Below are 12,536 nucleotides of genomic sequence, written 5' to 3'. Positions count from 1 at the left end.
CTAAAATGTTATTTGATAGTGAAACTAGGTTGTCAACATTTTGTTGATAAGAATATGTGCTTCTTTATGATATATACTCGACCAAACTTTATTCTGTTTATCGAATATGAGACTTGTCTATTTTTCATATAAAGCTGCAAGAAATTGCTGTGCAATAATTTTAATCATTGATATTTACTCCAAATTCAATTTTTCTGATAAAGATTTTCTACACAGGGTGCATGCAAAAATAGCGCGGATAGCGCAGAAGAAACGATAATATACATAATAGATTTTGTTAACCATTAATTTATTTGTAAATCAAAAACATGGAATTGTCTATATTTAAAAACTTAGAACTTCAACTTCAATTTTATAAAGAATTCGATATATGATATTTCATGAAAATATTATTAGAAATGCGAAAAAATAAGATTCATGACTTTTTAATATACCTGGAGTATATTAAAAAATCCTTACACATTTTATTCATAATAAACATTAATCTTAAAGATCATATTCAATAGAATATTTATCTTGCAATTATTGAAACACAGAAAAAGCGTTATGATTGTCACAATCGAAAATAATGATATTTTTGTCCATGAATACAATTTGGTTATAATAATTATAATAATAACTTATAGCCAAATTGTATTGAACAAAAAATATCATTATTTTCGGTTAAGATAATCATAACATTTTTTCCATGAAATTTTCTTTGTGATTATACATTCTAGAGGAATAGTCCTATCGCAGCGAAGGAAACACTCAATAGTTGCAAAATAAACATTCTGCTGTGACATGGTAAAAATAAATAATTATATAAAACAATATCAATAACATAAGTCAAGGATATAGAAATGTGTGTGTACATTATTGCTCAACATTTTTAATGTATCTGTTATATATAATGTGTATGTCTCTCGAAATTCAAAAAGCCAGAGATACTTTACATGTAACAGAACGATTTAAATAGTTTCAGATATTTGAAAGTTAACATAGTTATTATCAGTACATTACAATATTCCAATTTGATAAAATGAGACATTATATATGAAAGAAAAGTTTTTTGGTATACATGATAATCTTTCTAATATAATAACATAAATAAATTACGTATTTCTTATATTCGCCAATTTTATTTTGCAGTACCCTGCTTTTATATTGGCTCATTTGAAATTATGACTATTGATTTCTTGCAGTGTTTGTCGGAGATATATGTAGCATAAAAAGCGATTTTTAATATCGTATCTATTTCATAAACAGTACGATGCAATCAAATAAGATACTATCGTTCTTCGCACTGTGATCCGAACTCGCGACTCATTTAGTACAGTTAAAATCTTTGCATGTAATGAAAGAAAAAGTTAATATTGATTGTGTCAGTTTTTCAAACAAAAATATTTAAAAAAAGTGCCTTGAGACATTAACATGCAGACGGGACCTAAATTAAAGAATACAGCAGAATAAGCTGTAGGTCGGAATGAGGCCAGGACACTTCTCTAGTTCATAAGTTCTAGAAGTACTGTATTAAAGAATAATAAATTAAAATAACTGATAGAGAGAAGAGACGAAAAAGCTGTTCCTTTGCTCTTTATAGGATACAAGTCGTAACTTCTTTGTAATGAATATTTACCACACGCATATTCTCTCCGTAGTTTTTATATAATGAATAAAATAAATTATAAATAATGGTAGTGGCGGCGAGTCTTACGATAAAACATCACACATATACGCTTAAGTCTTGATATTGTATAAACTAATAAGAGGTAAAATAACTATAACTGGTGCTTTAATATACAGATGAAGTTTATAGAAACTTCATTATTAAACTGAAAATGTAGTCTCTATGTATCTGTCATTTATTTATTTATCCAAGACCTTTATTTCTGGAGTTTACAGTATGTTTGTGGATTAGCATTTAACTCTTTCTTACATCTGTCTAATTAATATTTAATAAACAACAAAATATATGCAATCATATAGTAGTTTGGAATTCACACACACAATCGTAGATTATTTTTTAAATAAGATCAGAATTCAGAAAAATAGTAATATTAAATTTCATTACATAATTTCAACGTGTGTAATTAAAATTTAAAGGACAATTTTTTTTCACTTGTATAGATACACTATCATTATTTTTCATTTCTATTTTCACTAGTATATTATTATAAATATTTACTATTATGAATTCCAAAATGTCTACAGATTGAAGAGATATATATGGTGTTATCTAAATATTCCGATTTATACATCAATATAAGAGCAAATAGCAGAAAGAAATATCGGTGGCACATTTTAATATACTTCGTTATATAAGTATTTCTGTGATTCTTGCATGTATCAATTTTTCTAAACTACATTGAGATATGCTCAATTATTTTATATAGACTCTGTACAAGCGTGACGTTGAAAATATACTTTCCAATATTTCTAGTAATTACGAAGTATATAATAAATTAAATTTTGTAGCATAACAAATCTCACGATTGTATTGTAATCTCGTAATTATTAATGACTGCTGTAAGGTTTGTATTTGTACATAAGGAAATCAATTTCTTCGCTTAGTGTGAAATAAATTTTAACTTTTCTCACAAAAAAGAAGACATTCGAATTATTTTTACATATATCAGAAAGAGAACTGTTCTGTCGGGTGTAAAAATTTGCTGTTTGCGAAAATCCAAACGAAATATTTGCAGTTTTGTAACAGCCTTATATTCCATTCTCAGTCAAAATACATAAGTTACTTGTACATATATTTAATGAAAGCAGATTTTGATAGATGCTACGGTGAATTATTATGAAAATAGGTGCTCCTTGCGCCCCTTAGAAAATAAATATTTTATAAATTAAGATATCTATAAAAATCGCAAAACAAGTTTAAAAATTCAGGATCCAAAAACTATCCAATTTCGGGTCCAGAATCGTAAATGTATGGAACACACTTAAATCACATCGTAACATCTATTATCTCTCTGCCAAATGTCAAACTATAATTCTACGAGCCCCTCAACACTGCACTTCAAATTCACTAAAATAATGCCATGGCCAATAAACATTCTTGGTAATTCATCGAAAACAATGAACGATGCATTCAAATCGCCCCAGTTTTTTGCTAAGAAAAAAATATGTCTCCAATTAAATGTATATAGGCCTGGCAAGACACAAAGAAAGTAAATATGTTAATATTATCACGCAAGTGACAATGAGGACACCATGTGGTCCTACATTAATTCCGTAGTTTAGGATCTCTTCACCTACAGTGAGTCCTTGGAGAAGCGTGTACAGTATTGACGGTGAGGCACTGTATCACTTGAGACACCGATCAAAATAATAGGATCCTACATAACCACCTCTCATCGCTTTCGTTACATTTTGTTCGAAAGCCCTTCTGTTGTTTTGTAGAACTTCAGCTGCATCCTTATTTAACGGATCTTCAGGATTTGGTTCCTGTCAAAACATTTATTCCTCTTAGTTCAAATAAAAAACAAAATTCTATATACTAAATTTTGGTAATAATAAGAATTTTCTCAGATTCTTTGAGAGAAGGTTTTATATATACATATACATAATGACTGCCAAGTCACTTAACTTTATAATAATTTTTGGGTGTGTTGTTTTTTAGTTTATATTATCAATAAAAATTTTTGAATACAAATAAGGAAGGCTATTTGTCAAAGTAGATGCCTAATAATATTTCTGTGTGAATTTTACAATTTTTGGTTCAAGCAATTAAAATTCTTATAATCAATCAATTTATAAAAGCACAATATTTTATATATTTTAAATACTAAAATGTATTAGGTACTTATGTAGACATTTATTTGTAGACTTCATCTGAGTAATACAATAAAATTATTATTAGCCAGAAATTTTTGGTAGCCACTGAAGATGTGTATATTTACAAATATAGGTATTCATAATTATCTTAATATGTTCTTATCTCAACCATCTCTTAATATCTTAGGACATTAATATAGTCCCGTAATTGATTTATGATATCTTAAGACTGCATTTAAGTTTGGTCTTAAATATAAGATCTGACTATAAATAAATACTGACTATAAATACTGTTATTAGAATTTCATGCGACGTAATATTATAATAATACAGTTTAAAAAATATTAGACACTTTTTTCGTTCATCTGGAATTTATCAACATTGTTATTTATTGGTTACCGGCACCATACATAAGTTTAAAGGATTTTTAAAACAAAGGATAATTCACAGCAAATTTTATAAATCCATTTTTGAGCTAAACTTTAAATAATAATTAATAAGGTGCCTAATATTTTCTTGTCTATATATTATAGTAATATAGTTTTATTTGCCAAACATCACAAACTGAAAATGATATCAGAAATGATAACAAGTAAACATACTAGAAAGAGATACTGGAGACCATAAACGATGGAATTGATTGTGAGTACAGGTTTCCAGTCCTCTCGTAAAATATTGAGGCACACATTACCATCTAAATCAATATTAGGATGATAAACTTGAGTCTCGCACTTCACCTTGGGTGGCTCGTGCGGATAATTGGGCCCGACTTTGAAACTAAATACGAACCTACCACCTTTGTAAAATCCCTGAAACAATTAAAAAAAATTTTTAGATTATTAAGATATAAGAAAGTAATGTTAATGTTAAAAGGAGCCACTGTGTCAATTATCTAAACTAAACACCAAAAATAATCTCAATTTCTGGCAAGACAAGAAAAGTGATATTGATCTGATTGACTGTAAGAACTATAAGATCCGGAGCAAGCGTTTACTTACTTCATCTGGACAGATGATTAATTTAAAGCTTAGCAAATCGTCGGGATCTGGGAATTCCGTGCCACACGTTTTCGGGAGATTCAGTTCGTTTATGTCTAGAAAAAAAGAAGCACCTAGTAAGAGAGAAAACGAACATGCAGAAAGCGTACAACGTGGCTCAATGGCATCGCTCCGAACCTTTCGTGATCCTCAGCTGTGCCGCGGACGCCTTCTTCTGGGTACCAGCCTTGGGTGACTCGCCATCTTTTTTCGCTTGTTTCAACGAGAATAATTTGATCATAATTAGATCGCGCGCTCAACGTCGACGCGGGCTGACATGCAAATGACTCGGGCACAGGCCGCGGTCACGCGGACGGCATACAAAAATCAAACCCTAGAGAACTGATTTTTTGACACCACAGGATCAATCGCACGGTTGGTCCCCAACTACACTCGCACGCAACCACGCACCACAGGCGGCGCAGCGGCTAATGTCACGTGAACAGACGGTCATGGATGTGCTGATGCCACGGCGTTATGGATGACTATGGAGTATAGAGAATAAGAGGCCGAACTAAGCTTTGAAAAGTGTGGTCAAAATCAGGTTTCTGAATTGGTTTGGTAGTGCTCGGTAGATGGCGTTTAAATCGCAAAACTCTTCTCATACGCTTATGCACAACCGAACATACATAACCTAAAAATAGAGACATTATTCTTTGATATCATGCTTTGATAATAACAAGAAGACGTAAATTATCATTAAAACTGTATAAAGAAGCATTCTTCATGTAAAATTGGTATGACCTATCATGTAAATTGCGAGAATGATGTCATGGAATGAAAGCGACATCTCGATCGAATTAATTCAGATGATTATTTTTGAACCATGCTTTTTGACGGCCTCGTCCATGTAAGTTCAGCCTCTTATTCTCTATTCTTCATGTGTACATTCTCTTTTGTCACACATCGATAATTTTTTTTTTTTAATGAGAATTCCTATAACCGGCGAGATCGGTAATATCAACCTAATCTTGTTACCGATAGAATCACTTTCGACATTAAGAAGTTTAAATCTTCTCCGTGAGGTAGCAATACTGGCATCATCATTTGTGACTAGTGTCGCCAACTTAGTAGTCATTCTACCAAATCTGATAGAGGCTGTGTTCCAAAATTACCGCTAGCACTGAAAATGCTACAGTTTACGTTATTTCAAGTGGTCAGACTCTGATTAGAGGAACACTAACAGAAGAGATGGGTGTTTTTCATTTGATGACACAAGAGAGAGTCGACACAAGCGTTGTTCTTTCCTTCTTGATATTCAGAGAGTAACAAAGATAGAATGATACTTATCGACTTGTGTCGACTTGTATCATCAAATAAAAAGACCTAGTCAAGTATTGTTACAATTTTAAAGCTGAATATATCAGATGAACTAAAAAATGTATTAAATTGTATTTTAAAAAGTTACTTTGTAATTTAAAAAAAATTTTATTACAATTATAAAATAAAAAAATTTAAGCACGTATTTAAATTAAATTTCCTCTTTAAAGAAATGTTATGGATTATATTAATAAAAATTTTTAGGATAGGAAGATTTTTAGGAAAAAAGACTTACAGATAAACTTGCAGTGCAGTATAAAAATCTTATTACTTAAATATAAGTCAAATTGTTTTATTACTTCTATAATTTTTGCTCTGTAATTTTATTCTACAATTTCGGGTTCTATAATTAACGTTCATTGCGCAGGTCCGCGGACGATGTTTTCGCGCTTTTACGATTCTGTGTTTCAAATTCATCGCGAGTGACGTTTGATTCAACTTCTTCGTCCGGAGAAATATATTTAAATTCTGACATTCACGTAAATTCAAATTGCATTCGTTTAGCTTAGTTATGGAATATAGCTATTTATAGAATGTTCTAAAGGAATTACGAGCGTCTCATATATATGCATAAAGTATATATTTAAAAGCACTTCTGCCTTCACGTGATTCGCCGACTTTGGGAGAACTTGCGTACTGCGCATGTTCGCCGCACGATCTTTCGTTGTAAATAAAATTCTGCATCATCTTTAACGATTCACTGGGTAATTTGTTAGTTAACTTGTTACTGGCGTAATTTGTGCCACATACTGTGTCCGATTTAATAATTCTGTGCACAGCGTCGCTCAATTTGTCATAATAATTAGTAATTTCATTTACAGTCATCAAGCCGTGTGAGATAACACGATTTATACGCGCTGTACCGCGCCGTGCATGCTTTATAAGTCAACAGTATGAATACGTGCAAATGAACTGGCGGCACGCCACAGGTATTTTAACTTAGGATAACTCGACAGCAGAATGACGTATCGAAAAACGCCGCTTTTGAATAGTTGCTCGGTTTGAAAGGATCGACAATCGATCGGATTAAGCTGTCACTTAATGGGCAACTCCAACGCCAAAAGGAACTGTCATAATCAGCAGAAGTATGATAGTCAGGTGAGTATTGTTTAAACTCAGATCCTAACCTATAATAAAGAATTTGTTCCTCCCATTTGATGTTTGGTAAACATCAACAGTAACGTTACATTAGTAATAATTTTTCATTTAACAAAATATAATATGTTAATATAATAATATGTTTTACATTAACAATTACATTATTCAAAAATTGTAATATTAATGTAATGTTATTCTTAGTTGAGTTTACTAAAAAAAAATGTTTATGTCCTGATACTGTTTTGCATTTTGCATGATGCATTATAATTAAATATAAACATTTTGCGTTATAGACAATGTTATTGATTTACAGTACAGTCTTAGTGATTTGCTTGGTGGAAGTTGCGTCAACAATGCAACAGCGCAGGCTTCTAACGAGGAAAGGAGATCATTGTCCCGTGCTTCTCACAAAAGGTAACATGAGTTAGCATTGTAATTAGTCTTTGATAACAGATTTCTATACATATTAAATATCATAAGTACAAGAACTAAATTTGTACTCATTCACTCTTTAGTTGGACCAAAGGATATTGCACTACACAGGATATTCATGGATCTTCCAAAACAGTATGGCCTATTTCACGCTCTCAGTCAATGTTTCTGCCAGAATTTCCAGTCAAGGAGATACCTCTGAAAACAGGATATGTCTTCTTAGATGTAATAGCTAAGGGTGCTTATGGCAAAGTATATAAGGTGCAAAAGCAAGAAACTAGTCAGGTCTTTGCACTGAAGGTGATTAGCAAAGCCATGATTGTGGCAGAAAATTGTGTCAGACAAGCTAAGGAGGAGGTATATTCATATCTAAGACGATACAGCTTTGATAAATGTATAGATTTGACATAATATTTAACAGATTTGATGTTTCATACTTAGGCAGCGATACTGAGAATGGTTGGGCATCATCCTTTCATAGTGAATTCCGTCCACAGATGGCAAGGCAGGAAGACATTGTATATATGTATGTTTCTATTATTACAATATTTAAATTTTAATTTGATTTTAAATAAACTAACAGATGTAAATAATATTGCAGTGATGCATTACATTTCTGGAGGAGAATTATTTTCACTAGTCGACGAGTACGGCTGTTTGCCTGAAAAAGTAGTTAGGATATATATAGCTGAAATTGCCTTAGCTATAGGTAAGAATAATTTCAACAATCAATAATGTATGTACAAGAGCCAAGACTAATTTCAATTATTAGTGACATACAGGATCTGAAATCTCCGTACTTTATACAAAAACGTGTGTTGTATATAGATTTTCTACATAATGCTGGTGTAGTACACAGAGATTTAAAAACAACCAATATTCTACTTGATGAAGATGGCCATGCTGTGATTATCGATTTTGGTCTGGCCAAATGGTTGCATCGTACAGAACGAACAAACACATTTTGTGGAACACCTCAGTATATGGGTAAGAAAATGTTATATAATAATATAAAATTATAAAGCATACACTCGTTATATTGTTTATTTGCTACAACATTAACATAATTCAGAAAATAAAGTTTTCTAGAAAATGAGTTTAAACATTTTTATATTTTATTAATTTGGAATATTAATCTTAAAATGCAATTTTAAGCATAATAACTGATTGTAAAGAAATAAAAATAAGTTCTTTTTTTTTCTTTATATTTTAATTTTTTTGTATAAAATATAAAATACACTTTTATTGTCATACTTAAGCGAAGTTTTCATTATGATTTTTCAGCACCGGAAATCCTAAAGAAGGAACATTATGGACAGGAAGTTGATTGGTGGTCTCTGGGTGTGTTAGCCTGCGTTTTACTTACAAATAAGGTACGTGATAGATTTTAAGTACATATTTTATTATAATTATCATTCGAATATTATATTATGAGTCTATCATTTTAAGTGTACCGTTCCATATCATTGCATTAGAAGACGGCAACATCACAAGACTCCGTGGCGCAACGGTAGCGCGTCTGACTCCAGATCAGAAGGTTGCGTGTTCAAATCACGTCGGGGTCAATATAATTTTTTTTTTCGTTTTTTAATTATTTTCTTTAGTTAAACAGAATTAAGAAATATAACAAAAATTAATTAGTTTATCGTTAATTATCTTTTTATATCATTCGTTTTGTAAATAGTTGACTATGCATTTTACCTCAATCTATTGTAATATTATAACATAAAACTTGTGCTTTTGTATATCTACAGGAATCACGAACTGATATTTAATATGATATTAAAAACAATTGTATAATAATTGTAAAAAAATATCGCCCCCGGGTGGGCTCGAACCACCAACCTTTCGGTTAACAGCCGAACGCGCTAGCCGATTGCGCCACGGAGGCATTCGACTATATGTCTCTTAAGAGTGCACTTACTGCGTATCATCTATTTCTCGCAAAATTATTTTTCCAAACATTAATTAAAAAATTAAATGAATTAAATTTTAAAGCTTAAGAAAAAAAAATGCGAAATACAAATCGCAAAAAGTAATTTTGCATTTACACAGACATTTCGCTTTAATAAATTTTTTTTTGCAATAGAAACAATGATTTATTACTCTGCAATAATCTATCATTAAAAAATAAAAATTTTTGCATCGGATTTAATAACAGAGGAAAGAAGGCGAATGCTTCAAAGATATCGTTAAATAGTATCAGGTGTGCTTATTTCAAGTTAACCTTTAGAATGCGGGTGTTTTTAAAATTTTATAGCTTTTTCTTAGGTAAGATTTATTATATTTAATTATATTCTTTATCTCAAAACATAATACTGTTTCAAAGCTACTATAATGACTTTCCAACTGCTCTATGATAATTCTAAAATTATTAAAAATAAAAATGGACAAATACAATATATTATAATATGAAAAATAAAACAGCACTATAGTAGCGCTTCTGTTCAGTTAAAAATTAATTGAACGGCTCTCTGATTAAAATGTTGCAATTTTTTAAAAATCTTACAAGAAATATAAAAAATATGTAGTTCATGTTTGCATGGTTAAACAACGTTTTTTTTATTAAAACATCATTTCATAAAAATGATGGTTGCAGAGTTTTTTCTAGGGAACCTTTCAATTTCGAGGGCATTTAGTATTGAACGGCGAGAATACAGAACAATATGACGAAATGTAGAGAACAATCTCTGCGCGACGAGTTGCAAAATTCTTTTCGTTTCTCTTTTTCTTTCTTTCACGCCTTGACATTTCGCTAGCACTCACCTTATGCACTGCAACCTTGTTTATGCTTACCTACTCGGTGTATTACCGTACGATCGAGATGCTCGCTCGCCCTTTGATGAATCGATGCACCAAGGGAAAATGTCGGCTTGCGCCGCGGCGATGCGACATTCGCGAGCAGTTACGCGACTGGTGCTCTTATGCAAGTGCATTCTCCATGGGTAGTCAATTCGTTATGGAATTGCATTTGCGAGAATAGAAAGGTATCGACTGTGATGCCGTAAATCCGCGGATCGCCTTTCTTAATTTATTGCACCCTTGGCAGAATGATGCTTACAATTAGTGGAATTTATTGCGTTTTCTATACATTATGACAATCTGATTCTTCTGCTAAGTGCTAGATACTTTAATTATTTGTGATGAATATTTGTGATGAATTATAATCTATCTATGAAGATATAAAATACATACGGTACATACTACATGTATATATCTTCCCTTCTAATGACATTTTTATTTATGCTGTGTGTGCATTATACATATAATTATCTTTATTTATTTATTTATCTGAAAGAAGGCTAGACGGTTCCATACTATATTGATAAATATTTGCCTTAAAAATTAATAAGCTCTTCGTAATTGATAACTCTGTGCGTAAATATAATCAATAATGAGACTCTGGACAATCCTTTAGCTCGGATACTTAAGTTGTCTACGATGAATGATAATTATAATTTATCTCTGAAGATATAAAATACAACATATATGTTTTCCCTTATAATAATAAGGACTTTGGACGGTTCTTGAACTCGAAGCCAAACATTTAAATTGTCTAGGATAAATGATGATTATATATAATCCGTCTTTGAATATAATTATAAAAAATATCATATATATCTTCCTTTCTAAAGACATTTTTGTTTGCGATATGTATATAATTATGTATTTCTTTTTTTATTTCAAAGGAAGCCCGTTTTTATAGATCAAACTTTGTCTAAAAACTGTCTAAAAATTGATATAAACTTTGCGTAATTAATAATTCTATGCATAAATGTAATTAATAACGAGACAGTTCTTGAACTTGAAGTGAGATACTTAAATTGTTGAAGATGAATGATAAATGTATCTCTGAAGCTATGTATACATACATATATATATATATATTTTTTTTTTTTCTTTTTAATTGCGTTTTCATTTGCACTGTATATATAATTATTTCTTTATTTATCTGAAGGAAAGTTTTTACATTATCAATCAAAATTTGCCTAAGATTAATAAGTTTCTATAATTAATAATTTTATTCTTAAACATATTTAATAATGATAGCAAATCCCATTATCTTAATGGAATGAAATTTTCGACGAAACATTTATGGAATGCAATGAAAGACATGTTTTATTTGATCTTATTGCGTAACGTAAACGATTTGTGGGTAAAGTGGGCACGGTAAAGGGTTAAGGGTCGTAAATTAAGGGGTTATTATCATTTACTCAATTCGCTGCCGGTGCGCGCTCGTTGTGCCTTGTTATTTCGTGTTAGAGAAGTGCGAAGATGTTTATCGGCTGGCGGAAGCCCTCGATTATCGTATCTGACATGACACATATGTACGTACACTGTGTACGTACTCTGTGCACGCTGTCGAGAACGGCTAAGTGCTACTTCGTGAATCACTCGTTAACTTATTACAACCGCAACGTTGATCCTTGTCGTTTTTGCGATGCTGAAGCGCGATGTGATTGACAAATCGCTGCTTATCACGATCTAATGTTATCATACGGACTTCTGCAAATCGCATGATTTATCAGCGAGCGATTTACGCAGTGATGTGCCATTTGCATCCATTCCTCTTGCGTCCATTCTGTCATCTTTCCACAGATATTATCATTCACAGATGTATCATTCGTTTTTTAGAATATTTGCATATCTTGCAAATACCTGCAACTCCTTCGTGCGATCGTAACGCTCGCCGAGTAAAACTGTACTTTACGCTGTAATTTGGAAGCAACTTATAATGACTGTAGTCTAGAACTTTGAAAAGTTGAGTAATTGCGTAAAAGTTTAGGTATACTGTTGTACTGTTATGTTTCAGTATACTTAAATCAGTATATCTAAGTCATACTGTTATGCAAAGAGATATACTGTTTTATATATATATATATA

The 12,536-nt window shown here is 31.3% G+C and overlaps 2 protein-coding genes and 2 non-coding genes across 5 annotated transcripts in view; 2 read left to right on the top strand and 2 right to left on the bottom strand.

The window, feature by feature from the left end:
* Positions 1-2,596: 2,596 nt before the first annotated feature.
* On the bottom strand, positions 2,597-5,271 carry LOC108694325 (NEDD8-conjugating enzyme Ubc12). Its single transcript, XM_018203742.1, has 4 exons — positions 4,941-5,271; positions 4,764-4,858; positions 4,368-4,574; positions 2,597-3,435 (listed from the first exon to the last, which is right to left on the bottom strand). The coding sequence occupies exons 1-4, from the start codon at positions 5,041-5,043 to the stop codon at positions 3,295-3,297; spliced, it is 546 nt and encodes a 181-aa protein (XP_018059231.1). The 5' UTR covers positions 5,044-5,271; the 3' UTR covers positions 2,597-3,294.
* Positions 5,272-6,763: 1,492 nt separating this feature from the next.
* LOC108694447 (serine/threonine-protein kinase S6KL) overlaps positions 6,764-12,536 on the top strand; it is a 66,728-nt gene continuing 60,955 nt past the window's right edge. Inside the window, exons 1-8 of one of the 2 annotated variants that reach the window (XM_018203955.1) lie at positions 6,764-6,826; positions 6,944-7,220; positions 7,534-7,634; positions 7,736-8,009; positions 8,094-8,178; positions 8,254-8,361; positions 8,481-8,639; positions 8,937-9,025. In XM_018203955.1, coding sequence (XP_018059444.1) covers positions 7,164-7,220; positions 7,534-7,634; positions 7,736-8,009; positions 8,094-8,178; positions 8,254-8,361; positions 8,481-8,639; positions 8,937-9,025 — 873 coding nt within the window. In that variant the 5' untranslated portion in view covers positions 6,764-6,826; positions 6,944-7,163. Of the gene's footprint in view, positions 6,827-6,856; positions 7,221-7,533; positions 7,635-7,735; positions 8,010-8,093; positions 8,179-8,253; positions 8,362-8,480; positions 8,640-8,936; positions 9,026-12,536 lie in introns of those variants that run through there. The other variant, XM_018203957.1, reaches the window with a different exon arrangement.
* Trnaw-cca lies at positions 9,146-9,217 on the top strand. Its single transcript has one exon. It is a non-coding gene; the product is annotated as a tRNA-Trp (tRNA).
* On the bottom strand, positions 9,470-9,543 carry Trnan-guu. Its single transcript has one exon. It is a non-coding gene; the product is annotated as a tRNA-Asn (tRNA).

This window comes from Atta colombica, unplaced genomic scaffold (assembly GCF_001594045.1).
Source record: "Atta colombica isolate Treedump-2 unplaced genomic scaffold, Acol1.0 scaffold12, whole genome shotgun sequence".
Taxonomy (NCBI): Eukaryota; Metazoa; Arthropoda; class Insecta; order Hymenoptera; family Formicidae; genus Atta; species Atta colombica.
This window is presented reverse-complemented; position numbering and strand designations above follow the sequence as displayed.